Below are 27,768 nucleotides of genomic sequence, written 5' to 3'. Positions count from 1 at the left end.
GCCGGGACCCGCCGGCCATTTGCCGCCCTCTTCGCCGGAGGCTCTGAAGCCAGTTGTGGCTCTCTAACCGTCGTCCGGTCGCGATCAGGGAACTCGGCATTGACCGGGAATTGAGCCTCGACCCCCTGATCGGTACGTCGCCGCACGGCAGCAAACGATGCATTTACTCGCTATCAGCCATCAGAAGTATTGACGTTTTTTCTCACACCAACTGAACGATTGTACGAACTGCCGGCCACATTTAAATGATAAACACACGAGACTCACGGCACGTCCTATGGGAAGGGAGATCCTGTCACAGCACTTCACTCCACTCTCGGGACTCTCATCTGAGGGAAGACGGAACAGAAACCTTCAGTGAAGGGGTCGGGAGTTGGAGAAGGTCGTGGGGGGCGGCGGGGGGGCGGTGGGGGTGTCGGTGGGTGAGTTCCAACCCACTTTAATCATTCGTCACTTCAGCTACCAGTCAAAGATAGCATAACTGGAAATGACAGACCCTGTGAAGCCAGCAGGGACTTTGCGATGGATTAGCTCTCCTGCAAAGCATGTACAGTACTGCCTTTTATACAGGGACTTGTATCGGAGTGTCCTGGGTAGATTTCAGTGTGCAGCATGTTTGCGGTGAGCACTGTATTGTGCGGAGCTGAATGCTGCTGGCTCCACTGTGTTGAGTCTTGTGTTGTAGTTGGGAGACAATACACGAGGCGGTTTATTATACTCGAGCAGCTGGTCTCTGCCTTGTTATGAATTTAACAGCTCAGGGTCGCTGACAGCTCGCAGTGCGAACTCCAACCTCTTGGATCCAGCAGTGACCTTGTCTGCTAAATAGTAAACTCCCGACTGGCTGGTGTCAATAGCTGATCAATCTCCCGGCCGTTCTGTGGGAAAAAGAATAAACTTACATTTCTATAGCGCCTGTCACGACCTCAGGATGTCCCAAATCGCTTTACAGCCAATGAAGTACTTTTTTGAAGGGTGTTTTGTAATGTAGGAAACACAGCAGCCAAATTGCGCACAGCAAGCTCCCACAAACAGCAATGTGATAATGACCAGATAATCTGTTTTAGTGATGTTGGTTGAGGGAAAATTGCTGACCAGGACACTAGTGAGAACTCACCTGCTTCTCTTTGAATAGTGCCATGGGATCTTTAACATTCACCCGAGGGCAGACGGGGCCTCGGCTTAATGACTCATCCGAAAGTCGTCACCTCCAACACTGCAGCACTCGCTTATTACTGACCCTCCGACAGTGCGGCACTTCCTCAGTACCGCCCCTCCGACAGTGCGACGCTCCCTCTGTACTGCCCCCTCTGACAGTGCAGCGCTCCCTCAGTACTGCCCCTCAGACAGTGCAGCTCTCCCTCAGTACTGCCCCTCCAACAGTGCAGCTCTCCCTCAGTACTGCCCCTCCGACAGTGAAACACATCCCTCAGTACTGCCGCTCCAACAGTGCAGCGCTGACTCAGTACTGCCCCTCCGACAGTGCGGCGCTCCCTCAGTACTGCCCCTCCGACAGTGCGGCGCTCCCTCAGTACTGCCCCTCCGACAGTGCAGCGCTCACTCAGTACTGCCCCTCCGACAGTGTGGCACTCCCTCAGTACTGCCCCTACGACAGTGCATCGCTTCCTCAGTACTGCCCCCCCGACAGTGCAGCGCTCCCTCAGTACTGACCCTCCGACTGTGCAGCAATACCTTAGCAGTAACCCTCCGACAGTGCAGCGCTCCCTCAGTACTGACCCTCCGACTGTGCAGCAATACCTTAGCAATAAGCCTCCGACAGTGCAGCGCTCCCTCAGTACTGCCCCTCTGACAGTGCGGCGCTCCCTCAGTACTGCCCCTCCGACAGTGCAGCGCTCACTCAGTACTGCCCCTCCGACAGTGTGGCACTCCCTCAGTACTGCCCCTCCGACAGTGCAGCACTCCCTCAGTACTGCCCCTCCAACAGTGCAGCACTCCCTCAGTTCTGCCCCTCCGACAGTGGAACACTCCCTCAGTACAGACCCACCAACAGTGCAGCACTCCCTCAGTACTGCCCCTCCGACAGTGCAGATCTCCCTCAGTACTGCCCCTCCAACAGTGCAGCACTCCCTCAGTTCTGCCCCTCCGACAGTGCAGCATTTCCTCAGTACTGCCCTCCGACAGTGCAGCTCTCCCTCAGTACTGCCCCTCCGACAGTGCAGCAGTTCCTCAGTACTGCCCTTCCGACAGTGCAGCGCTCCCTGCAGTACTGACTCTCTGACAGTGCAGCGCTCCCTCAGTACTGCCCCACCGACAGTGCGGCACTCGCTCAGTACTGCCCCTCCGACAGTGCATCGCTTCCTAAGTACTGCCACTCCAACAGTGCAGCGCTCCCTGAGTACTGACCCTCCGACAGTGCGGCACTCCCTCAGTACTGCCCCTCTGACAGTGCATCGCTTCCTCAGTACTGCCCCCCTGACAGTGCAGCGCTTCCTCAGTACTGACCCTCCGACAGTGCGGCAGTCCCTCAGCACTGCCCCTCCAAAAGTGCAGCGCTCCCTCAGTACTGTCCCCTCCGACAGTGCAGCACTCCCTCAGTACTGCCCCTCCGACAGCGCGGCACTCCCTCAGTACTGCCCCCCTGACAGTGCAGCACTCCCTCAGAGCAGCCCTCCCTCAGTACTGCCCCTCCATCAGTGCAGCACCCACTCAGTACCGACCCTCCGAAAGTGCGGCACACTCTCAGTACTGCCCCTACAACAGTGCAGAACACCCTCAGAGCAGCCCTCCCTCAGTACTGCCCCTCCAACAGTGCAGCATTCCCTCAGTACTGACCCCCCGACAGTGCGGCACACCCTTAGTACTGCCCCTACGACAGTGCATCGCTTCCTCAGTACTGCCCCCCCGACAGTGCAGCGCTCCCTCAGTACTGACCCTCCGACTGTGCAGCAATACCTTAGCAGTAACCCTCCGACAGTGCAGCGCTCCCTCAGTACTGACCCTCCGACTGTGCAGCAATACCTTAGCAATAAGCCTCCGACAGTGCAGCGCTCCCTCAGTACTGCCCCTCTGACAGTGCGGCGCGCCCTCAGTACTGCCCCACTGACAGTGTGGCACTCCTTCAGTACTGCCCCTCCGACAGTGCAGCATTCCCTCAGTACTGTCCCCTCCGACAGTGCAGCACTCCCTCAGTACTGCCCCTCCGACAGCGCGGCACTCCCTCAGTACTGCCGCCCTGACAGTGCAGCACTCCCTCAGAGCAGCCCTCCCTCAGTACTGCCCCTCCAACAGTGCAGCACTCCCTCAGTACTGACCCTCCGACAGTGCGGCACACCCTCAGTACTGCCCCTACGACAGTGCAGAACTCCCTCAGAGCAGCCCTCCCTCAGTACTGCCCCTCCAACAGTGCAGCACTCCCTCAGTATTGACCCTCCGACAGTGCGGCACACCCTCAGTACTGCCGTTACGACAGTGCATCGCTTCCTCAGTACTGCCCCTCCGACAGTGCAGCGCTCCCTCAGTACTGACCCTCCGACTGTGCAGCAATACGTTAGCACTAACCCTCCGACAGTGCAGCGCTCCCTCAGTACTGACCCTCTGACAGTGCGGCGCTCCCACAGTACTGCCCCTCTGACAGTGCTGCACTCCCTCAGTACTGCCCCTCTGACAGCGCAGGACTCCCTCAGTACTGACCCTCTGAAAGTGCAACATTCCCTCAGTACTGCCCCCCCGACAGTGCGGCACTCCCTCAGTACTAACCCTCCGACAGTGCAGCACTCCCTCAGCACTGCCCTCTCTGACAGTGCGGCGCACTCTCAGTACTGCCCCTCCAACAGTCCGCCACTCCCTCAGTACTGCCCCCTACGACAGTGCAGCACTCCCTCAGTACTGCCCTCTCTGACAGTGCATCGCTCCCCCAGTACTGACCCCTCCGACAGTGTGGCACTCCCTCAGCACCGCCCCTCCGACAGTGCGACGCTCCCTCAGTACTGCCCCCTCTGACAGTGCGGCACTCCCTCAGTACTGCCCCTCCGACAGTGCAGCGCTCCCTCAGTACTGTCCCTCCAACAGTGCAGCACTCCCTTAGTACTGACCTTCAGACAGTGTGGCGCGGCCTCAGTACTGCCCATCCGACAGTGCAGCACTCCCTTAGTACTGTCCTTCAGACAGTGTGGCACTGCCTCAGTACTGCCAATCCGACAGTGCAGCACTCCCTCAGTACTGAACCTCTGACAGTGCAGCAATACCTCAGTACTGAACCTCCGACAGTGCAGTGCTCCCTCAGTACCCGCCCCTCCGACAGTGCAGCACTCCCTCAGTACTGCACTTCCGACAGTGCAGCTCTCCCTCAGAACTGCCCCTCCGACAGTGCAGCACTCCCTCAGCACTGCCCCCTCTGACAAAGCATCGCTCCCTCAGTAATGACCCCTCGGACAGTGCATCGCTTCCTCAGTACTGCCCCCCTGACAGTGCAGCGCTTCCTCAGTACTGACCCTCCGACAGTGCAGCAGTCCCTCAGTACTGCCCCTCCAACAGTACAGCGCTCCCTCAGTACTGTCCCCTCCGGCAGTGCAGCGCTCCCTCAGTACTGCACCTCCGACAGCACAGCACTCCCTCAGTACTGCCCCCCTGACAGTGCAGCACTCCCTCAGTACTGCCCATCCGACAGTGCAGCTCTCCCTCAGAGCAGCCCTTCCTCAGTACTGCCCCTCCAACAGTGCAGCACTCCCTCAGTACTGAGCCCCCGACAGTGCGGCACACCCTTAGTACTGCCCCTACGACAGTGCATCGCTTCCTCAGTACTGCCCCTCCGACAGTGCAGCGCTCCCTCAGTACTGACCCTCCGACTGTGCAGCAATACCTTAGCACTAAACCTCCGACAGTGCAGCGCTCCCTCAGTACTGACCCTCCGACTGTGCAGCAATACTTTTGCACTAACCCTCCGACAGTGCAGCGCTCCCTCAGTACTGCCCCTCTGACAGTGCATCGCGCCCTCAGTACTGCCCCTCTGACAGTGCGGCACCCCTTCAGTACTGCCCCTCCGACAGTGCAGCACTCCCTCAGTACTGCCCCTCTGACAGTGCAGCACTCCCTCAGTACTGACCCTCCGAAAGCGCAACATTCCCTCAGTACTGCCCCTCCGACAGTGCGGCACTCCCTCACTACTAACCCTCCGACAGTGCAGCACTCCCTCAGTACTGCCCTCTCTGAGAGTGCGGCGCACTCTCAGTACTGCCCTTCCGACAGTGCGCCACTCCCTCAGTACTGTAGCCTCCGACAGTGCAGCACTCCCTCAGTACTGACCTCTCTGACAGTGCATCGCTCCCCCAGGACTGACACCTCCGACAGTGCGGCACTCCCTCAGCATCGCCCCTCCGACAGTGCGACGCTCCCTCAGTACTGCCCCCTCTGACAGTGCGGCACTCCCTCAGTACTGAACCTCCGACAGTGCAGCGCTCCTTCAGTACTGTCCCTCCGACAGTGCAGTGCTCCCTCAGTACTGCCCCTCCGACAGTGCAGTACTCCCTTTGTACTGAACTTCAGACAGTGTGGTGCTGCCTCAGTACTGCCCATCCGACAGTGCAGCACTCCCTCAGTACTGCCCCTCCGACAGTGCAGCTCTCCCTCAGTAATAACCCCTCTGACAGTGCATCGCTCCCTCAGTACTGACTCTCTGACAGTATAGCACTCCCTTAGTACTGATCTTCCGACAGTGTAGCGCTGCCTCAGTACTGCCCATCCGACAGTGCAGCACTCCCTCAGTACTGCCCCTCCAACAGTGCAGCGCTCCCTCAGTACTGTCCCTCCAACAGTGCAGCACTCCCTTAGTACTGACCTTCAGACAGTGTGGCGCGGCCTCAGTACTGCCCATCCGACAGTGCAGCACTCCCTTAGTACTGTCCTTCAGACAGTGTGGCACTGCCTCAGTACTGCCAATCCGACAGTGCAGCACTCCCTCAGTATTGAACCTCTGACAGTGCAGCAATACCTCAGTACTGAACCTCCGACAGTGCAGTGCTCCCTTAGTACCGCCCCTCCGACAGTGCAGCACTCCCTCAGTACTGCACTTCCGACAGTGCAGCTCTCCCTCAGAACTGCCCCTCCGACAGTGCAGCACTCCCTCAGCACTGCCCCCTCTGACAAAGCATCGCTCCCTCAGTAATGAGCCCTCGGACAGTGCATCGCTTCCTCAGTACTGCCCCCCTGACAGTGCAGCGCTTCCTCAGTACTGACCCTCCGACAGTGCAGCAGTCCCTCAGTACTGCCCCTCCAACAGTACAGCGCTCCCTCAGTACTGTCCCCTCCGGCAGTGCAGCACTCCCCCAGTACTGCACCTCCGACAGCACAGCACTCCCTCAGTACTGCCCCCCTGACAGTGCAGCACTTCCTCAGTACTGCCCATCCGACAGTGCAGCTCTCCCTCAGAGCAGCCCTTCCTCAGTACTGCCCCTCCAACAGTGCAGCACTCCCTCAGTACTGAGCCCCCGACAGTGCGGCACACCCTTAGTACTGCCCCTACGACAGTGCATCGCTTCCTCAGTACTGCCCCTCCGACAGTGCAGCGCTCCCTCAGTACTGACCCTCCGACTGTGCAGCAATACTTTTGCACTAACCCTCCGACAGTGCAGCGCTCCCTCAGTACTGCCCCTCTGACAGTGCGTCGCGCCCTCAGTACTGCCCCTCTGACAGTGCGGCACCCCTTCAGTACTGCCCCTCCGACAGTGCAGCACTCCCTCAGTACTGCCCCTCTGACAGTGCAGCACTCCCTCAGTACTGACCCTCCGAAAGCGCAACACTCCCTCAGTACTGCCCCTCCGACAGTGCAGCACTCCCTCAGTACTGCCCTCTCTGAGAGTGCGGCGCACTCTCAGTACTGCCCTTCCGACAGTGCGCCACTCCCTCAGTACTGTAGCCTCTGACAGTGCAGCACTCCCTCAGTACTGACCTCTCTGACAGTGCATCGCTCCCCCAGTACTGACACCTCCGACAGTGCGGCACTCCCTCAGCATCGCCCCTCCGACAGTGCGACGCTCCCTCAGTACTGCCCCCTCTGACAGTGCGGCACTCCCTCAGTACTGAACCTCCGACAGTGCAGCGCTCCTTCAGTACTGTCCCTCCGACAGTGCAGTGCTCCCTCAGTACTGCCCCTCCGACAGTGCAGTACTCCCTTTGTACTGAACTTCAGACAGTGTGGTGCTGCCTCAGTACTGCCCATCCGACAGTGCAGCACTCCCTCAGTACTGCCCCTCTGACAGTGCAGCTCTCCCTCAGTAATAACCCCTCTGACAGTGCATCGCTCCCTCAGTACTGATTCTCTGACAGTATAGCACTCCCTTAGTACTGATCTTCCAACAGTGTAGCGCTGCCTCAGTACTGCCCATCCGACAGTGCAGCACTCCCTCAGTACTGCCCCTCCAACAGTGCAGCGCTCCCTCAGTACTGCCCCTCCGACAGTGCAGCACTCCCTTAGTACTGACCTTCAGACAGTGTGGCGCTGCCTTAGTACTGCCCATCCAACAGTGCAGCACTCCCTCAGTACTGCCCTCTCTGACAGTGCATCGCTCCCCCAGTACTGACCCCTCCGACAGTGTGGCACTCCCTCAGCACCGCCCCTCCGACAGTGCGATGCTCCCTCAGTACTGCCCCCTCTGACAGTGCGGCACTCCCTCAGTACTGCCCCTCCGACAGTGCAGCGCTCCCTCAGTACTGTCCCTCCGACAGTGCAGCACTCCCTTAGTACTGACCTTCAGACAGTGTGGCGCTGCCTCAGTACTGCCCGTCCGACAGTGCAGCACTCCCTTAGTACTGTCCTTCAGACAGTGTGGCACTGCCTCAGTACTGCCCATCCGACAGTGCAGCACTCCCTCAGTACTGCCCCTCCGACAGTGCAGCACTCCCTCAGTACTGACCCTCTGACAGTGCAGCAATACCTCAGTACTGACCCTCCGACAGTGCAGTGCTCCCTCAGTACTGTCCTCTCCGGCAGTGCAGCACTCCCTCAGTACTGCCCCTCCAACAGCGCAGCACTCCCTCAGTACTGCCCCCCTGACAGTGCAGCACTCCCTCAGTACTGCCCATCCGACAGTGCAGCTCTCCCTCAGAGCAGCCCTTCCTCAGTACTGCCCCTCCAACAGTGCAGCACTCCCTCAGTACTGAGCCCCCGACAGTGCGGCACACCCTTAGTACTGCCCCTACGACAGTGCATCGCTTCCTCAGTACTGCCCCTCCGACAGTGCAGCGCTCCCTCAGTACTGACCCTCCGACTGTGCAGCAATTCCTTAGCACTAAACCTCCGACAGTGCAGCGCTCCCTCAGTACTGACCCTCCGACTGTGCAGCAATACTTTAGCACTAACCCTCCGACAGTGCAGCGCTCCCTCAGTACTGCCCCTCTGACAGTGCGGCGCGCCCTCAGTACTGCCCCTCTGACAGTGTGGCACTCCTTCAGTACTGCCCCTCCGACAGTGCAGCACTCCCTCAGTACTGCCCCTCTGTCAGTGCAGCACTTCCTCAGTACTGACCCTCCGAAAGCGCAACATTCCCTCAGTACTGCCCCTCTGACAGAGCGGCACTCCCTCAGTACTAACCCTCCGACATTGCAGCACTACCTCAGTATTGCCCTCTCTGACAGTGCGCCACTCCCTCAGTATTGTAGCCTCCGACAGTGCAGCACTCCCTCAGTACTGCCCTCTCTGACAGTGCATCGCTCCCCCAGCACTGACACCTCCGACAGTACGGCACTCCCTCAGCATCGCCCCTCGACAGTGCGACGCTCCCTCAGTACTGCCCCCTCTGACAGTGCGGCACTCCCTCAGTACTGAACCTCCGACAGTGCAGCGATCCCTCAGTACTGTCCCTCTGACAGTGCAGCGCTCTCTCAGTACTGACCCTCCAAAAGTGCAGCACTCCCTCAGTATAGCCCCTCCGACAGTGCAGTGCTCCCTCAGTACTGCCCCTCCTACAGTGCAGCACTCCCTTAGTACTGACCTTCAGACAGTGTGGCGCTGCCTCAGTACTGCCCATCCGACAGTGCAGCACTCCCTCAGTACTGCCCCTCCGACAGTGCAGCACTCCCTCAGTACTGAACCTCCGACAGTGCAGCGCTATCTCAGCACTGACCCTCCGAAAGTGCAGCACTCCCTCAGTGCAGCCCCTCCGACAGTGCAGTGCTCCCTCAGTACTGCCCCTCCGACAGTGCAGCACTCCCTTAGTACTGACCTTCCGACAGTGTGGCACTGCCTCAGTACTGCCCATCCGACAGTGCAGCACTCCCTCAGTACTGCCCCTCCGACAGTACAGCAATCCATCAGTACTGACCCTCCGACAGTGCGGCGCTCCCTCAGTACTGACCCTCCGACAATGCAGCGCTCCCTCAGTACTGTCCCCTCCGACAGTGCATCCCTCCCTCAGTACTGCCCCATCTGACAGTGCATCGCTCCCTCAGTTCTGCGCCTCCAACAGTGCAGAACTGCCCCTCCCACAGTGCAGTGCTCCCTCAGTACTGCCCCTCTGACAGTGCAGCGCTCTCTCAGTACTGCCCCCTCTGACAGTGCATCGCTCCCTCAGTTCTGCGCCTCCAACAGTGCAGCACACCCTCAGTACAGCCCCTCCAACAGTGCAGTGCTCCCTCAGTACTGCCCTTCCGACAGTGCAGCACTCCCTCAGTACTGCCCCATCTGACAGTGCAGCGCTCCCTCAGTACTGCCCCTCGGACAGTGCAGCACTCCCTCAGTACTGCCCCTCCGACAGTGCAGCACTCCCTCAGCACTGACCCTCTGACAGTGCAGCAATACCTCAGTACTGACCCTCCGACAGTGCAGTGCTCCCTCATTACTGCCCCTCCGACAGTGCAGCACTCCCTCAGTACTGCCCCTCCGACAGTGCAGCGCTCCCTCAGTACTGCACTTCGGACAGTGCAGCACTCCCTCAGCACTGCCCCCTCTGACAAAGCATCGCTCCCTCAGTAATGACCCCTCTGACAGTGCATCGCTCCCTCAGTACTGACTCTCTGACAGTATAGCACTCCCTTAGTACTGATCTTCCGACAGTGTAGCGCTGCCTCAGTACTGCCCATCTGACAGTGCAGCACTCCCTCAGTACTGCCCCTCCAACAGTGCAGCGCTCCCTCAGTACTGCCCCTCCGACAGTACAGCACTCCCTTAGTACTGACCTTCAGACAGTGTGGTGCTGCCTCAGTACTGCCCATCCGACAGTGCAGCACTCCCTCAGTACTGACCCTCTGACAGTGCAGCAATACCTCAGTACTGACCCTCCGACAGTGCAGTGCTCCCTCAGTACTGTCCTCTCCGGCAGTGCAGCACTCCCTCAGTACTGCCCCTCCAACAGCGCAGCACTCCCTCAGTACTGCCCCCCTGACAGTGCAGCACTCCCTCAGTACTGCCCATCCGACAGTGCAGCTCTCCCTCAGAGCAGCCCTTCCTCAGTACTGCCCCTCCAACAGTGCAGCACTCCCTCAGTACTGAGCCCCCGACAGTGCGGCACACCCTTAGTACTGCCCCTACGACAGTGCATCGCTTCCTCAGTACTGCCCCTCCGACAGTGCAGCGCTCCCTCAGTACTGACCCTCCGACTGTGCAGCAATTCCTTAGCACTAAACCTCCGACAGTGCAGCGCTCCCTCAGTACTGACCCTCCGACTGTGCAGCAATACTTTAGCACTAACCCTCCGACAGTGCAGCGCTCCCTCAGTACTGCCCCTCTGACAGTGCGGCGCGCCCTCAGTACTGCCCCTCTGACAGTGTGGCACTCCTTCAGTACTGCCCCTCCGACAGTGCAGCACTCCCTCAGTACTGCCCCTCTGTCAGTGCAGCACTTCCTCAGTACTGACCCTCCGAAAGCGCAACATTCCCTCAGTACTGCCCCTCTGACAGAGCGGCACTCCCTCAGTACTAACCCTCCGACATTGCAGCACTACCTCAGTATTGCCCTCTCTGACAGTGCGCCACTCCCTCAGTATTGTAGCCTCCGACAGTGCAGCACTCCCTCAGTACTGCCCTCTCTGACAGTGCATCGCTCCCCCAGCACTGACACCTCCGACAGTACGGCACTCCCTCAGCATCGCCCCTCGACAGTGCGACGCTCCCTCAGTACTGCCCCCTCTGACAGTGCGGCACTCCCTCAGTACTGAACCTCCGACAGTGCAGCGATCCCTCAGTACTGTCCCTCTGACAGTGCAGCGCTCTCTCAGTACTGACCCTCCAAAAGTGCAGCACTCCCTCAGTATAGCCCCTCCGACAGTGCAGTGCTCCCTCAGTACTGCCCCTCCTACAGTGCAGCACTCCCTTAGTACTGACCTTCAGACAGTGTGGCGCTGCCTCAGTACTGCCCATCCGACAGTGCAGCACTCCCTCAGTACTGCCCCTCCGACAGTGCAGCACTCCCTCAGTACTGAACCTCCGACAGTGCAGCGCTATCTCAGCACTGACCCTCCGAAAGTGCAGCACTCCCTCAGTGCAGCCCCTCCGACAGTGCAGTGCTCCCTCAGTACTGCCCCTCCGACAGTGCAGCACTCCCTTAGTACTGACCTTCCGACAGTGTGGCACTGCCTCAGTACTGCCCATCCGACAGTGCAGCACTCCCTCAGTACTGCCCCTCCGACAGTACAGCAATCCATCAGTACTGACCCTCCGACAGTGCGGCGCTCCCTCAGTACTGACCCTCCGACAATGCAGCGCTCCCTCAGTACTGTCCCCTCCGACAGTGCATCCCTCCCTCAGTACTGCCCCATCTGACAGTGCATCGCTCCCTCAGTTCTGCGCCTCCAACAGTGCAGAACTGCCCCTCCCACAGTGCAGTGCTCCCTCAGTACTGCCCCTCTGACAGTGCAGCGCTCTCTCAGTACTGCCCCCTCTGACAGTGCATCGCTCCCTCAGTTCTGCGCCTCCAACAGTGCAGCACACCCTCAGTACAGCCCCTCCAACAGTGCAGTGCTCCCTCAGTACTGCCCCTCCGACAGTGCAGCACTCCCTCAGTACTGCCCCATCTGACAGTGCAGCGCTCCCTCAGTACTGCCCCTCGGACAGTGCAGCACTCCCTCAGTACTGCCCCTCCGACAGTGCAGCACTCCCTCAGCACTGACCCTCTGACAGTGCAGCAATACCTCAGTACTGACCCTCCGACAGTGCAGTGCTCCCTCATTACTGCCCCTCCGACAGTGCAGCACTCCCTCAGTACTGCCCCTCCGACAGTGCAGCGCTCCCTCAGTACTGCACTTCGGACAGTGCAGCACTCCCTCAGCACTGCCCCCTCTGACAAAGCATCGCTCCCTCAGTAATGACCCCTCTGACAGTGCATCGCTCCCTCAGTACTGACTCTCTGACAGTATAGCACTCCCTTAGTACTGATCTTCCGACAGTGTAGCGCTGCCTCAGTACTGCCCATCTGACAGTGCAGCACTCCCTCAGTACTGCCCCTCCAACAGTGCAGCGCTCCCTCAGTACTGCCCCTCCGACAGTACAGCACTCCCTTAGTACTGACCTTCAGACAGTGTGGTGCTGCCTCAGTACTGCCCATCCGACAGTGCAGCACTCCCTCAGTACTGCCCTCTCTGACAGTGCATCGCTCCCCCAGTACTGACCCCTCCGACAGTGTGGCACTCCCTCAGCACCGCCCCTCCGACAGTGCGATGCTCCCTCAGTACTGCCCCCTCTGACAGTGCGGCACTCCCTCAGTACTGCCCCTCCGACAGTGCAGCACTCGCTCAGTACTGCCCCTCCGACAGTGCGTCGCTTCCTTAGTACTGCCACTCCAACAGTGCAGCGCTCCCTCAGTACTGACCCTCCGACAGTGCGGCACTCCCTCAGTACAGCTCCTCTGACAGTGCATCGCTTCCTCAGTACTGCCCCCCTGACAGTGCAGCGCTTCCTCAGTACTGACCCTCCGACAGTGCAGCAGTCCCTCAGTACTGCCCCTCCAACAGTGCAGCGCTCCCTCATTACTGCCCCTCCGACAGTGCAGCACTCCCTCAGCACTGCCCCTCCGACAGTGCAGCTCTCCCTCAGAACTGCCCGTCCGACAGTGCAGCACTCCCTCAGCACTGCCCCCTCTGACAAAGCATCGCTCCCTCAGTAATGACCCCTCTGACAGTGCATCGCTCACTCAGTACTGACTCTCCGACAGTATAGCACTCCCTTAGTCCTGATCTTCCGACAGTGTGGCGCTGCCTCAGTACTGCCCATCCGAGAGTGCAGCACTCCCTCAGTACTGACCCTCCGACAGTGCAGCACTCCCTCAGTACTGCCCCTCCGACAGTGCAGCGCTCCCTCAGTACTGTCCTTCCGACAGTGCAGCGCTCTCTTAGTACTGGCACTCCGAATGTGCAGCACTCTGCTCCCTCAGTACTGCCCCTCCAACAGTTCAGCACTCCCTTATTACTGACCTTCCAACAGTGTAGCGCTGCCTCAGTACTGCCCATCCGACAGTGCAGCACTCCCTCTGTACTGCCCCTCCGACAGTACAGCACTCCATCAGTACTGACCCTCCGACAGTGCGTCGCTGCCTCAGTACTGCCCCTTCTGACAGTGCATCACTCCCTCAGTACTGCGCCTCCAACAGTGCAGCACTCCCTCAGAACTGACCCTCTGAAAGTGCAGCACTCCCTCAGTACAGCCCCTCCGACAGTGCAGTGCTCCCTCAGTACTGCCCCTCCGACAGTGCAGCACTCCCTTAGTACTGACCTTCCGACAGTGTGGCGCTGCCTCAGTACTGCCCCTCCAACAGTGGAGCTCTCCCTCAGTACTGCCCCTCCGACAGTGCAGCACTCCCTCAGTACTGCCCCTCCAACGGTGCAGTGCTGACTCAGTACTGCCCCTCCGACAGTGCGGCGCTCCCTCAGTACTGCCCCTCCGACAGTGCAGCGCTCACTCAGTACTGCCCCTCCGACAGTGCAGCGCTCCCTCAGTACTGCCCCTCCGACAGTGCAGCAGTTCCTCAGTACTGCCCCTCCGACAGTGCAGCGCTCCCTCAGTACTGCCCCTCCGACAGTGCAGCACTCCCTCAGTACTGCCCCTCCGACAGTGCAGCGTTTCCTCAGTACTGCCCTCCGACAGTGCAGCTCTCCCTCAGTACTGCCCCTCCGACAGTGCAGCAGTTCCTCAGTACTGACTCTCTGACAGTGCAGTGCTCCCTCAGTACTGCCCCACCGACAGTGCAGCACTCCCTCAGTACTGCCCCTCCGACAGTGCATCGTTTCCTAAGTACTGCCACTCCAACAGTGCAGTGCTCCCTCAGTACTGACCCTCCGATAGTGCGGCACTCCCTCAGTACTGCCCCTCCGACAGTGCATCGCTTCCTCAGTACTGCCCCCCTGACAGTGCAGCACTTCCTCAGTACTGACCCTCCGACAGTGCGGCACTCCATCAGTACTGCCCCTCTGACAGTGCAGCACTCCCTCAGTACTGCCCATCCGACAGTGCAGCTCTCCCTCAGAGTAGCCCTCCCTCAGTACTGCCCCTCCAACAGTGCAGCACTCCCTCAGTACTGACCCTCCAAAAGTGCGGCACACCCTCAGTACTGCCCTTACGATAGTGCACCGCTTCCTCAGTACTGCCCCTCCGCCAGTGCAGCGCTCCCTCAGTACTGACCCTCCGACTGTGCAGCAATACCTTAGTACTAACCCTCCGACAGTGCGGCGCTCCCTCAGTACTGCCCCTCTGACAGTGCGGCTCTCCTTCAGTACTGCTCCTCCGACAGTGCAGCACTCCCTCAGTACTGCCCCTCTGACAGTGCAGCACTCCCTCAGTACTGACCCTCCGAAAGCGCAACATTCCCTCAGTACTGCCCCTCCGACAGTGCGGCACTCCCTCAGTACTAACCCTCCGACAGTGCAGCACTCCCTCGGTACTGCCCTCTCTGACAGTGCATCACTCCCCCAGTACTGACCCCTCCGACATTGCAGCACTCCCTCAGCACCGCCCCTCCGACAGTGCGACCCTCCCTCAGTACTGCCCCTCCGACAGTGCAGCGCTCCCTCAGTACTGTCCCTCCGACAGAGCAGCGCTCTCTCAGTACTGACCCTCCGAAAGTGCAGCACTCCCTCAGTACAGCCCCTCCGACATTGCACTGCTCCCTCAGTACTTCCCCTCCGACAGTGCAGCACTCCATTAGTACTGAACTTCAGACAGTGTGGCGCTGCCTCGGTACTGCCCATCCGACAGTGCAGCACTCCCTCAGTACTGCCCCTCCTACAGTGCAGCACTCCCTCAGTACTGACCCTCTGACAGTCCAGCAATTCCTCAGTACTGACCCTCCGACAGTGCAGTGCTCCCTCAGTACTGCCCCTCCGACAGTGCAGCACTCCCTCAGTATTGCCCCTCCGACAGCGCAGCTCTCCCTCAGAACTGCCCCTCCGACAGTGCAGCACTCCCTCAGCACTGCCCCCTCTGACAAAGCATCGCTCCCTCAGTAATGACCCCTCTGACAGTGCATCGCTCCCTCAGTATTGACTCTCCGACAGTATAGCACTCCTTTAGTACTGATCTTCCGAAAGTGTGGCGCAGCCTCAGTACTGGCCATCTGACAGTGCAGCACTCCCTCACTACTGCCCCTCCAACAGTGCAGCACTCCCTCAGTACTGCCCCTCCGACAGTGCAGTGCTCCCTCAGTACTGCCCCTCCGACAGTGCAGCACTCCCTTAGTACTGACCTTCCGACAGTGTGGCGCTGCCTCAGTACTGCCCATCCGACAGTGCAGCACTCCCTCAGTACTGCCACTCTGACAGTGCAGCACTCCCTCAGTACTGACCCTCTGATAGTGCAGCAATACCTCAATACTGACCCTCCGACAGTGCAGTGCTCCCTCAGTACTGCCCCTCCGACAGTGCAACACTCCCTTAGTACTGACCTTCCAACAGTGTGGCGCTGCCTCAGTACTGCCCATCCGACAGTGCAGCACTCCCTCAGGACTGCCCCTCCGACAGTGCAGCACTCCCTCAGCACTGCCCCCTCTGACAAAGCATCGCTCCCTCAGTACTGCCCCCTCTTACAGTGCATCGCTCCCTCAGCACTGACTCTCCGACAGTGTAGCACTCCCTCAGTACTGATCATCCGACAGTGCAGCACTCCCTCAGTACTGACCCTCCGACAGTACAGCACTCCATCAGTACTGACCCTCCGACAGTGCGGCGCTCCCTCAGTACTGACCCTCCGACAATGCAGCGCTCCCTCAGTACTGTCCCCTCCGACAGTGCATCCCTCCCTCAGCACTGCCCCCTCTGACAGTGCATCGCTCCCTCAGTACTGCGCCTCCAACAGAGCAGCACTCCCTCAGTGCTGCCCCTCCCACAGTGCAGTGCTCCCTCAGTACTGCCCCTCCTACAGTGCGGCGCTCCCTCAGTATTGCCCCCTCTCACAGTGCGGCACTCCCTCAGTACTGCTCCTCCGACAGTGCAGCGCTCCCTCAGTACTGACCCTCCGAAAGTGCAGCATTCCCTCAGTACAGCCCCTCCGACAGCGCAGTTCTCTCTCAGCACTGCCCCTCCGACAGTGCAGCACTCCCTTAGTACTGACCTTCCGACAATGTGGCGCTGCCTCAGTACTGCCCATCCGACAGTGCAGCACTCCCTCAGTACTGCCCCTCCGACAGTGCAGCACTCCCTCAGTGCTGCCCCTCTGACAGTGCAGCAATACCTCAGCACTGACCCTCCGACAGTGCAGTGCTCCCTCAGTGCTGCCCCTCCGACAGTGCAGCACTCCCTTAGTACTGACCTTCCGACAGTGTGGCACTGCCTCAATACTGCCCATCCGACAGTACAGCACTCCCTCAGTACTGCCCCTCCAACAGTGGAGCACTCCCTCAGCACTGCCCCTCCGACAGTGCAGCACTCCCTCAGCACTGCCCCCTCTGACAAAGCATCTGCTCCCTAAGTACTGACTCTCCGACAGTGTAGCACTCCCTTAGTACTGACCTTTCGACAGTTTGGCACTGCCTCAGTACTGCCCATCCGACAGTGCAGCACTCCCTCACTACTGCCCCTCCGACAGTGCAGCACTCCCTCAGTACTGCCCCTCCGACAGTGCAGCGCTCCCTCAGTACTGTCCCTCCGACAGTGCAGCGCTCTCTCAGTACTGACACTCCGAAAGTGCAGCACTCCCTCAATACAGCCCCTCCAACAGTGCATTGCTCCCTCAGTACTGCCCCTCCGACAGTGCAGCACTCCCTTAGTACTGACCTTCCGACAGTGTGGCGCTGCCGCAGTACTGCCCATCCGACAGTGCAGCACTCCCTCAGCACTGCCCCACCGACAGTGCAGCACTCCCTCAGTATTGACCCTCTGACAGTGCAGCAATACCTCAGTACTGACCCTCCAACCGTGCAGTGCTCCCTCAGTACTGCCCCTCTGACAGTGCAGCACTCCCTTAGTACTGACCTTCCGACAGTGTGGCGCTGCCTCAGTACTGCCCATCCGACAGTGCAGCTCTCCCTCAGTACTGCCCATCCGACAGTGCAGCTCTCCCTTAGTACTGCCCCTCCAACAGTGCAGCACTCCCTCAGCACTGCCCCCTCTTGTAATGATCAATAACATGTCATTCTATAGTGGACACTAGGTGGAGCTGTAGAGCTGTGTAGAGCTGTCTATAGCTGTATGTATAAGACTACACTACCCAGCTGTATGTATATTAAGACTACATTACCCATGAGGCACTAGGCTACCCACAAGGCAGCAGTCAAGATGGAAGCCTCTACAGATACTGGATCTAGTCCACATGTGCTCAATAAAAGTGTCTAGCAAATGCTAGCTGTGTTCATAATAAGAATGTCTATTTATTAATGAACATAAGGTGGTACCAGGATGGTGAAGATCTGCTGAAAATTGTGAAAAGCGACATGGAGAATTTGAAGCCACCAGAGCGTTTGAAACTCACAGGAAACATCGACTACAATTGGCAGACGCTTAAACAACAATTCGGACTCTACATTGCAGCCATCGGATTCGGTACAAAGCCAGACGCAAGGAAGATAGCGTTGTTGCTTACGGTTGCAGGCCCACAGGCGATAGAGGTATTTAATACATTTGTATTTAGTCCAGAGGAGAACAGAGAAAAATTAGAATATGTGCTAAAAAAATGTGATGCACATTGCTCTCCCAAAAAGAATGAGACCTATGAAAGATACATGTTCTGTTCAAGGACACAGCAGCAAAATGAGACTTTTGATAGCTTTATAACTGATCTGAAACTGAAAGCACAGACATGTAATTTCTCTGAGCTGAAATCATCCATGATTCGTGACCAGATTTTGTTTGGTATTCATGATAAAAAAGTCAGGGAGCGTCTGTTGAGAGAAACCGAACTAAATTTGGAAAATGCGGTGAAAATATGCCAAGCCAGCGAGCTAGCTCGAAAGCACGCAAAGACTTTCAGTGAAATCAATAATGATGCGAATGTAATGAGTGATAATGCTGCTGCCGGTGCTGTGTCCTACAAGGGGAAGAAACGTGGGCAGAACAGAAATGAAAAGCAATCGGAGGATGAAATTTTTAATTGTAAACACTGTGGTTACAAACACCAGTTAAGACAATGCCCAGCGTTTGGAAAAATGTGCACAAAGTGTAATGGAAAGAATCACTTTGCCAAACAATGCTTTTCAAAAGTAAAAACTAAGAAAGGGCAACGAGTTAATGTAATTGAGGACACTGATTTAAGTGAGACATTTTTTGTAGGAATGGTGTCATCTGACAATATCAAAAAGGATACAGAATATGTGCAGCCCTCAGAAATGGACAATGCTGAACATAAAGTTAATGCAGTAAAAGAGGACAAATGGATGATCCCACTGCAGGTAAATGGAGCATTAGTTACCTTGAAATTAGACACTGGGGCAAAAGCAAACTTAATCAGTATGAGTGACATTAACAATATGAAAGAAAAGCCCAAAATACAGAAGAAGTCAGTACTACTGAAGGACTATAATGGACAGAAAATAGATAGCTTAGGTGTATGCAGACTTAAAGTGACAGTCAAAGACAAAGTGCATCATCTCATGTTTCTGTTGTGGCTGAAAGACTTGATTCGATACTAGGTGACAAAGCTTGTGAAGACTTAGAACTGGTCAAGAGAGTCTACCGTATAAACTGTGCCATAAGCAGACCAGATGACTCAGGTGATGAAGCAGGGAGCCCATCAAGGATGAAAAGGCCAAAGGGTATCCATCTCTTCAAAAAGCCTAGTTTCTCCAAGAAGAAAGAAAAAGACTTTAAGGTCAAAGAGAAGCCAAAGGAAGAAAAGCACAATGAGGAAAAACACAAGGAGAAAAAGTCCAAAGATATAACTGCAGCAGATGTTGTTAAGCAGTGGAAAGAGAAAAAGAAAAAGAAGAAGCCTGCACCAGAGCAGGAAGCAGTTCCGGTGGATACTCCTTCTTCCCTCAGGCCAATCTTTGGTGTTCCATTAGCTGAGGCTGCTGAGAGGACTATGCTGTATGATGGGATCCAGCTGCCAGCAGTTTTTCGAGAGTGCATTTACTACATTGAGAGTTATGGCATGAAGAGTGAAGGAAACACTGAAACCCTCCCCAAGCAAAGATCGCAAGGAGACCTCGATCTATACAAGAGCAGATTGATGACAATGCCGCAACTGCATCTTGTCATTCACCACCAGAACAATCTCATGAAGACACATCAGACTTACCCGTGTTGAGAAGATCCACACGTGAAGTAAAAGAGCCTGATAGACTTAATCTTTGAGTACAATGTAAAGCTTTGAAAATGTGTTGACTGTTTTGAAAATGTTTATGTTTATAGAGCACTAACAAAAGTGTCACTGATATCATCTTTATTGTTTTCTTGAAAGTTGATTGATATTGATTTTGTTAAACCTCAAAGGGGGATGTAATGATCAATAACATGTCATTCTATAGTGGACACTAGGTGGAGCCGTAGAGCTGTGTAGAGCTGTATATAGCTCTATGTATAAGACTACACTACCCAGCTGTATGTATATTAAGACTACATTACCCATGAGGCACTAGGCTACCCACAAGGCAGCAGTCAAGATGGAAGCCTCTACAGATACTGTACTTAGTCCACATGTGCTCAATAAAGTAACTAGCAAAAGCTAGCTGTGTTCATAATAAGAATGTCTATTTATTAATGAACATAAGACCTCTGACAAAGCATCGCTCCCTCAGCTCTGCCCCCTCTGACAGTGCATCGCTCCCTCAGTACTGCCCCCTCCGACAGTGCATCGCCCCCTCAGTACTGACTCTCCGACAGTGCAGTGCTCCCTCAGTACTGACCCTCTGACAGTGCGGCACTCCCTCAGTACTGCCCTCTCTGACAGTGCATCGCTCCCTCAGTACTGCCCCGTCCGACAGTGCAGCACTTCCTCAGTACTGCCCGCTCTGACAGTGCATCGCTCCCCCAGTACTGCCCCCTCCGACAGTGCGGCACTCCCTCAGTACCGCCCCTCCGACAGTGCGACGCTCCCTCAGTACTGCCCCCTCTGACAGTGCGGCACTCCCTCAGTACTGCCCCTCCAACAGTGCAGTGCTCCCTCAGTACAGCCCCTCCAACAGTGCAGCACTCCTTTAGCACTGCCCCGCCAAAAATGCAGTGCTCCCTCAGTACTGACCCTCCGACAGTGCGGCGCTCCCTCAGCATTGCCCCTCCCACATTGCAGCACTCCCTTAGTACTGCCCCTCCCACAGTGCAGCAATACCTCAGTACTGACCCTCTGACAGTGCAGCACTCCCTCATTACTGCCCCTCCGACAGTGCAGCAGTCCCTCAGTACTGCCCCTCCGAAAGTGCAGCACTCCCTCTCTACTGCCCCTCCGACAGTGCAGCACTCCCTCAGTACTGCCCCTCCGACAGTGCAGCACTCCCTCAGTACTGACCCTCCAACAGTGCAGCACTCCCACAGTACTGCCCCTCCCACAGTGCAGCGTTCCCTCAGTACTGCACTGGGAGTGTCAGCCTAGATTATGTGCTCAAGCCTCTCGAGTCGGACTATGAACCCGCAACCTTCCGACCCAGAGGCAAGAATGCTACCCATTGAGCTATGGAGGGCAGCTAGACGGAAAGCCTCATTTGCCGTGAATGCCATTCGAGTTGGTGGCAAGACGAGGCGGAAACGGACGTTTTCCCCGCCTCTCGTATTCCTCTCGCTGGGTGCCCGGGTGGATGGGCACCTGGAGTAAACCTGATGCTGGGGCTTGCTCTGGGACACCTGCAGGCTGGAGGGTCTGCGGGGGTCCTTGGTGGGGTGGGGGGTGGGTGCTGGGGAGATGTAGGAAAGGGGGAGGGGGAGTCTGACGGTTAATTGATTGCATACGGTTAACTTGCGTTCATAGAATTCTGCCCCCCTCACCCACCCGCCCAATGCCAGAGGCCAGGAGCACTGTGCAGCATGCGAGCTGGGACTGTGCCCAGGCCATGCAAACAGGAAAACTGCAGGCACCTCCACACTCACGAGCGTAGCACATCTCCGCTACGCCACGCCTATTAGGCACCCGCCGGGGAGGCAGGGGGGTGGTGGGCAGTCTACTTTGGACCACCCTTGAGCAGTGGTACCTGCTAACTATTTGTCGAGGGCCACAGTTCCAACCAGGGTCTTGCACGTGACTCCTTCCCAGTAACAGTGCTCCGTGGAGCAGGTCTGTACCTGGGACTCTCTGCACAGTTAGTTCCTGATTTCAAACGTGCGTCTGTGATCAGTGGCTAAACGGCGGCCTTATTGTTTGTAGAGTCTCCACCTTGGGCGCAACCGGGAAATTGGGCCCAAAATGTGCTTAGAATTGCGCTGGTTAGGTTACAGTTCAAGTTTAATTTGCAAAACAGGCAAAATCGTCCATGAACCATCGCAAACGGGCAGCATTCAACAATATTCCTTGATGCATTTAAGAGTGGTGACCTGGCACAGTTTTATTAATACAACTGAAAATGGTTTTATCACAAAAAATAAGCATTGTTAATCAGAGTGGCCAGTCCTCCCCACGTGAGTAACCTGATATTGAATCACTCAAAGTGACTTAAACAAAAACTATACAGAACCACTTACTAGTTTCATTGGTGTACACTAGTCAGTTACTTATTTTTAATATTCGTTCCTGGGATGTGGGCGTCGCTGGCAAGGCCAGCATTTATTGCCCATCCCGAATTGCCCTTGAGAAGGTGGTGGTGAGCCGCCTTCTTGAACCGCTGCAGTCCGTGTGGTGAGGGTACTCCCACAGTGCTGTTAGGGAGAGAGTTCCAGGATTTTGACCCAGCGACGATGAAGGATCGGCGATATATTTCCAAGTCAGGATGGTGTGTGACTTGGAGGGGAACTTGGATGTTTCTGAGTAAATTAAATGTTTTTGTAACATGTAAAAACATGCCTACTTGTGCCTGTGCGCTGCAGAAAATGAGCGCGATTTTAAGAGCCTCCTCGAAGGGCTGTAAACAGGTGCATTCGCCGGAAACTTGCCACCTTCGTGATTTTGATCTGGGGGCGCAGCCAGATTTTTGGGGGCTTTTTGCGAAATGATTTGTCAATCAGCGTTCAAAGTCGTGCCAACTCAATTTCTGCTGGACGCAACTGACGTTTGAAATTCTCCCATCTTTTGCGCAGATTTCACCCGGATTGTGCTGATAAAACCAGCGCAAACTAGCGGAAACTCTCCACAATACATAAAAGAAAGCTGAGCCTGGCCTCTGAGTGACCTGAGGATCTGTTAACATAATCAGCTTCTAATTCAGGAAGGCGAAGTAATTACACCTTGCGGTCGCAAATGGACACGCCAGATGTACATAGCTGCAGTCTAGAAAGACTTGCATTTCTATAGCGCCTTTCACCACCTCAGGACGGCCCAAAATGTTTTACAGCCAATGAAGTACTTTTGAAGTGGAGTCACTGTTGTAATGTAGGAAACAGACAATTTGCGCACAGCAAGATCCCACAAACAGCAATGTGATAATGACCAGATCATCTGTTTTTTAGTGATGTTGATTGAGGGATAAATATTGGCCCAGGACACCGGGGAGAACTCCCCTGCTCTTCTTCGAAATAGTGCCATGGGGTCTTTTGCGTCCACCTGAGAGAGCAGATGGGGCCTCGGTTTAATGTCTCATCCAAAAGACAGCAGAATAATACATAGCGGGTTACAGTTTTCGAGGATCATAAGAGGCTTTGATCGTGTTGATCAAACAGTCACCTCCAGAGGGCGCTAATTTGCTGAAAGAATATACGGTTAAATGCTCCCTTGGTGAAACCCAACATGCAATAAATCAGGACAGTCAAAAAACAAGGAGTTGGTTTTTTTTTTACTCAGACTTGCATAAGAATAGGACAACGTTATAATTCCTGTATCAAGCTGATAATTAGGAACTGCTAACAGTTTGTTTAAATCAGGAATTTGCTTATCTCCATACTCCATACACGGCCAATTCAATGATAAATGATCTGACCCAAGCCCAAGGTTATCAGGTTGCATTCTAATGCTGGTAAAGCCATCCTGTTTATATGCAAGTCCAAGCATCGTTTGTGTTCCTCCTGACCTATTACATATAACAGGATATTCCCAAGTCGCATTCCATACCCAGCCCACTCTGTGCACGCACAGTCAGGAATGATGTCACATCCACTCTTTGAAGCGATAATTTAAAGGCAAAGAAATGATCCTGAGGTAGATTTGTTTTTCAAATCTCCGTCAGTTTTCTCCCCAAAGCCCCTGCGATTGACTGTGCCCTGAGAGGATAGTGGCTCATCTGCTCCCAACCCGCTTCAAGGTTGCTGGTGTCAGCCGTGGCTCAGTGGGTCGCACTCTCTAGGTGGGAGGGGCTAGGAGTGAGCCAGGTGTGACTGGTTGCCTAATTGCAGCTGGGTGTTGGAGGAAGTTTTGTAAAAAGTTGGTGGAGGGTTTTGGGGTGTTGTTTTCAGGTTTAGGGCCTTTTTGGCCCACAAAAAACAGCCAGATGTCTGCTGAGGGGTCCGGAGTGCCGGGCCCCTCAGAGGACAATATTCCCAAGAGGAATTTTATTAGGGAAGAAACTGTGGTGGGAAGGGGGAAAAAAGGCCCAAAGATTTGGGCCGGGACCTCAGGAGGTTTGGTAAAGAAAATACGGTGGTGGTGCAATGTGAAGATAAGAAGATTCGAGCCTGGGATATAATCCAGGCGGTTCATGAGGACTGTGGTGAGGGAAGCTGTTTTGCCTGCCGACCAAAACCAAATGTGGGATTTGAGGTGATGGGCAGTGGCCGTGAGGAGGGGGAAAAACTGCTGCTCAGTCTGAAAGTTGGGGAGAAATTTTTGGAGGTGACTCTGCTATATTCAGAGGAGGTGGTGGTTTCATTTTTGAACTTGCCTGTGTACATCGAGGACAAAGTGCTGAGCAAAAAGTTGGAGTCGTGGGACATTAAAATCTGTTCCGAAATAAAGAGGAGGTACTATCTGGGAACACGGGGAGCAGACGGAACCCGGTATGTAAAGGTGCGGTTCCCAGAGGGGGTGAGGTCTTTGCCTTACAGTATGAAGTTCGAGACACTGGAAGGAGTACAATACTTTCGTGTGCTGCACGATAACCAAGTAAAGGTGTGTTACTATTGTCTGGGACATGACCATCTCGTGAGAAACTGTCCTGATTTGTATTGTTACAATTGCGGTGAGTCGGGACATATCGCGCGGAGCTGCAAGGCGGAGAGCTGTGGGGTGTGTCGTAAAGGCCCCGCCCGCTGTGAGTGTGTGGCAGAAGGGAGCGAAATGAGTGATGAGGAGATGGGAGAAGGAGCAGGAGAGGAGTGTGGAACGGCCGGAGGTGCGGTGCAGTCGGAGGACACAGCCGGTAAAATGAAGGAAAAAGGAGCACAGGAGGAGGCAGAGGTTGGCGGAGCGGAGATCGAGATGGAGATGGCGGAAAACACGGCGAGTGCTATGGAGGGGAACAAAGACAACAGCGGGCAGCAAGGGTCGAGTGCAGACTCGAGCCTTAGTGCAGTTCGGCTCCCCCTGGGGAGTCTGGTGTCTGTGGGGGGAGAGGAGGCAGGAGCGGGGTGTGTGGTGGAAGTGAGTGCTCCAGGGAAAGGCGGGGAGTCGGATATTTTGGTGAGCGGGAGGGGGCAGGGCGGGGAGAGGGTGCAAGAGGCAGGAGCCTTAAAGGGACAGCAGAATGGGATCGGCGAGATAGAGACGTCAGAAGGGAACAATTTAGGTGCGCCATTGTCCCGTGGAGTGAGGGAACAAGGTGCAAGGGTCAGAGGTAGAGACGTGGTCGAAGGGGGCGGCACAGTGGGAGAAACTGCGATAGCAGGAAGACTCTCTATGGGAGATGAAGTATCTGACGGGGAGCAGGATTATGTATCTGACGGGGAGCAGGCACAAGGGGTTGCAGAGGAGCTTGAGTGTGAGGAATTAGAGGGGGACAGAGACATGGAAGTCGGGGATGGGGTGGCATCATGTGGAAAGGGAAAGGTTAGTGAGGGGCAGAAGGAGGGAGAAAGGGCAGCCCCTGGGCCCAAAGTTAAGGCAAGGAAGAGGCTGAAACAGCAGGGAGGGGTCAAACAGGAGGGGAAAAAGAGCCGGAGGCTGCAGGAAAAAGCAACAGCTGGCCGAAAAGTTGAGAAGGAGCATGAGAGGAGGGAAGAGCCAGAGATTAAATGATGGGGAGATTATTGGGCATACTTCCCTTCTTTGGAGCCATGATTACATTGGTCTCGATCAATGTGAACGGACTGAGGGGTGAGAAGAAATTGCAGCAGTTGTTGCAGGGTTTTAAAGGCACGGACTTGTTGTGTCTGCAAGAAACCTTTTGGGATGAGGATATTCTAGAAAGAGTTCAGAAGGTTTGGAAGGGAGTGGTGTTTGCAAGTTGTGCAAACAATAATGGTAGAGGGGTGGCTGTTTTGGTGAGTCCGTCCATAGAAGAGAATGTTGCCTTGGTGGACAAGGACACTGAGGGGAGATTTTTATGGCTAAGGGTAAAATTGGAGGGATTTAATTGTGATCTTTTTAATATCTATGCACCGAACGACCATTGCAAGCGTCGCGAGTTTTTTCGGGGGTTATTCACTGAAGTGGCAGAGGTGGAAAATCCTTGTATAGTGGGGGATTTTAATGTATTTTTATCTTGGATGGACATTTCAGCCCAGATGACCTTTAAAGAGGATAACTCCAGAGGGATGATTATAAAAATTATGGCAAATTTAAATTTGAGAGACTTATGGAGGGACCGGAACCCCATAAAAAGGGAGTTCTCCAGAGCAGGTTGGGTGGGTGATGTTTTAAAACAGAGCCGAATAGATTTTGTGTTAATGCGGGAAGGGTTAAGTTCGGAGGTGATGGAGATTTATTATAAAAAAGTATTTTTTAGTGATCACTCGGCTTTGGTTCTTAGAATTAGGAACAGCAGAGTTAAGATTGGTTCAGGGGTGTGGATTTTAAACAATCAATTCCTGAAGGAAAGTGCTTATAAAGAAGGGATTATAAATATAATAAAGAATGCTCAGAAGGAACTTTTGTTCTTGAAAGAAAGAAGAGTTTGGTGGGATAATTTCAAATATGAGGTAAAAGTTTTTTCGGTACGTTATGGGAAAAAGAGGGCGGCAGCTAACCGGCATCGAGAAGAGAATATAAACAAAAGGTTTACGGATGTCTGTAAAGCAGTTGACAGAGGGGATAAGGGAGCTGAGACTAAGTTCCGGGTGCTAAAGGAAGAGTGGGAATTATTGCAAGCTGAAAAATGCAAGGGGGCCATTCTCCGTGCAAAGGCTAGAGATGCATTGGAGGGCGAAAGATGCACTAGATATTTTCTAGAGCAAGAGAAGCTGCGACAGAGATTATCGTTAATTGAAGCGTTGACGGTTGGGGAGAAGATCATTCATGAAAGTGAGGAGATTTTGGAGGCGGCTAGCAGCTTTTATCAAGAGCTATATACAAAAGAAGACATTTCCAATTTGGAGATGGAGAAGGTTACTGCTTTTATTGAAAAGGGTTTAAAGGAGGATGAGAGAAGCATGTGTGATAAAGAAGTAGGATTAGCGGAAATAAAAATAGCAGTAAGTGGAATGAAGGGGGGTAAAAGCCCAGGGTCCGATGGACTAAGTGCAGAATTTTATAAAGAATTTTCCGAGATTTTATGTCCACTGCTCTTAGAAGTTTTTAAGGAAATTAAAATTGAGGGAAGCCTGGCCCCATCTATGAGGAGAGCTATCAAAGCTTAGCTTATAAAAATAAAGGGGATAGACGGGATCTGAAGAATTGGAGGCCCATCACACTATTAAATGTGGATTATAAGATCTTGGCGAGGGTTATGGCAAATCGTTTGAAGGAGGTGTTACCGGAGATAGTTTGGCCCTCTCAGTCCTATGGAGTCATAGGCCGGGACATCGCAGACTCTGTGGTCTCAATCCGAGATGCGATAGAACTCATGGAAGAGAGTGGGAGGGAGGCTTATGCAATAAAGATAGATCAAGAGAAAGCCTCTGATAGGGTCTCTCATGAGTTTTTATTGAAGGTTTTGGAAGCATTTGGTTTCAAGGAAAATTTCATTCAGTGGATAAGGATTTTTTATTCAAACATATTTAGCTGTGTTAAATGTAATGGTTTTTTATCTAAGTATTTTCCGATACAGAGATCAGTGAGACAGGGTTATCCCCTGTCCCCACTGCTGTACACATTGGTAGCAGAACCATTAGGTTACATGATGCGAAAGGTGTAGTTGGGATTGTGGTCCCCAGTTCTGGGCTGGTGTCGGTGATACACCAATATGCAGATGACACAACCTTAACATTGAGAAATGGGGAGTCAGTGAGGAAAGCTATGGAGGTAGTGGAGGAATATTGTAGAGCTTCAGGTGCCAGAGTGAATTATAGTAAGTCCCAA

General features: G+C 54.9%; 1 protein-coding gene across 1 annotated transcript in view; it reads left to right on the top strand.

The window, feature by feature from the left end:
- LOC147096983 (uncharacterized) overlaps nucleotides 1-22,563 on the top strand; it is a 22,791-nt gene extending 228 nt beyond the window's left edge. Inside the window, exons 1-7 of the mRNA XM_085972525.1 lie at nucleotides 1-52; nucleotides 9,121-9,333; nucleotides 11,397-11,664; nucleotides 13,768-13,999; nucleotides 15,962-16,127; nucleotides 20,356-20,437; nucleotides 22,524-22,563. The exon at nucleotides 1-52 is cut by the window's left edge and continues 228 nt beyond it. Coding sequence (XP_085828651.1) covers nucleotides 1-52; nucleotides 9,121-9,333; nucleotides 11,397-11,664; nucleotides 13,768-13,999; nucleotides 15,962-16,127; nucleotides 20,356-20,437; nucleotides 22,524-22,563 — 1,053 coding nt within the window. The remainder of the gene's footprint in view (nucleotides 53-9,120; nucleotides 9,334-11,396; nucleotides 11,665-13,767; nucleotides 14,000-15,961; nucleotides 16,128-20,355; nucleotides 20,438-22,523) is intronic.
- The last annotated feature ends 5,205 nt before the right edge of the window (nucleotides 22,564-27,768 follow it).

Source organism: Somniosus microcephalus, chromosome 33 (assembly GCF_052327205.1).
Source record: "Somniosus microcephalus isolate GS21.2 chromosome 33, FLI_Smic_1.0, whole genome shotgun sequence".
Classification (NCBI taxonomy): Eukaryota; Metazoa; Chordata; class Chondrichthyes; order Squaliformes; family Somniosidae; genus Somniosus; species Somniosus microcephalus.
This window is presented reverse-complemented; position numbering and strand designations above follow the sequence as displayed.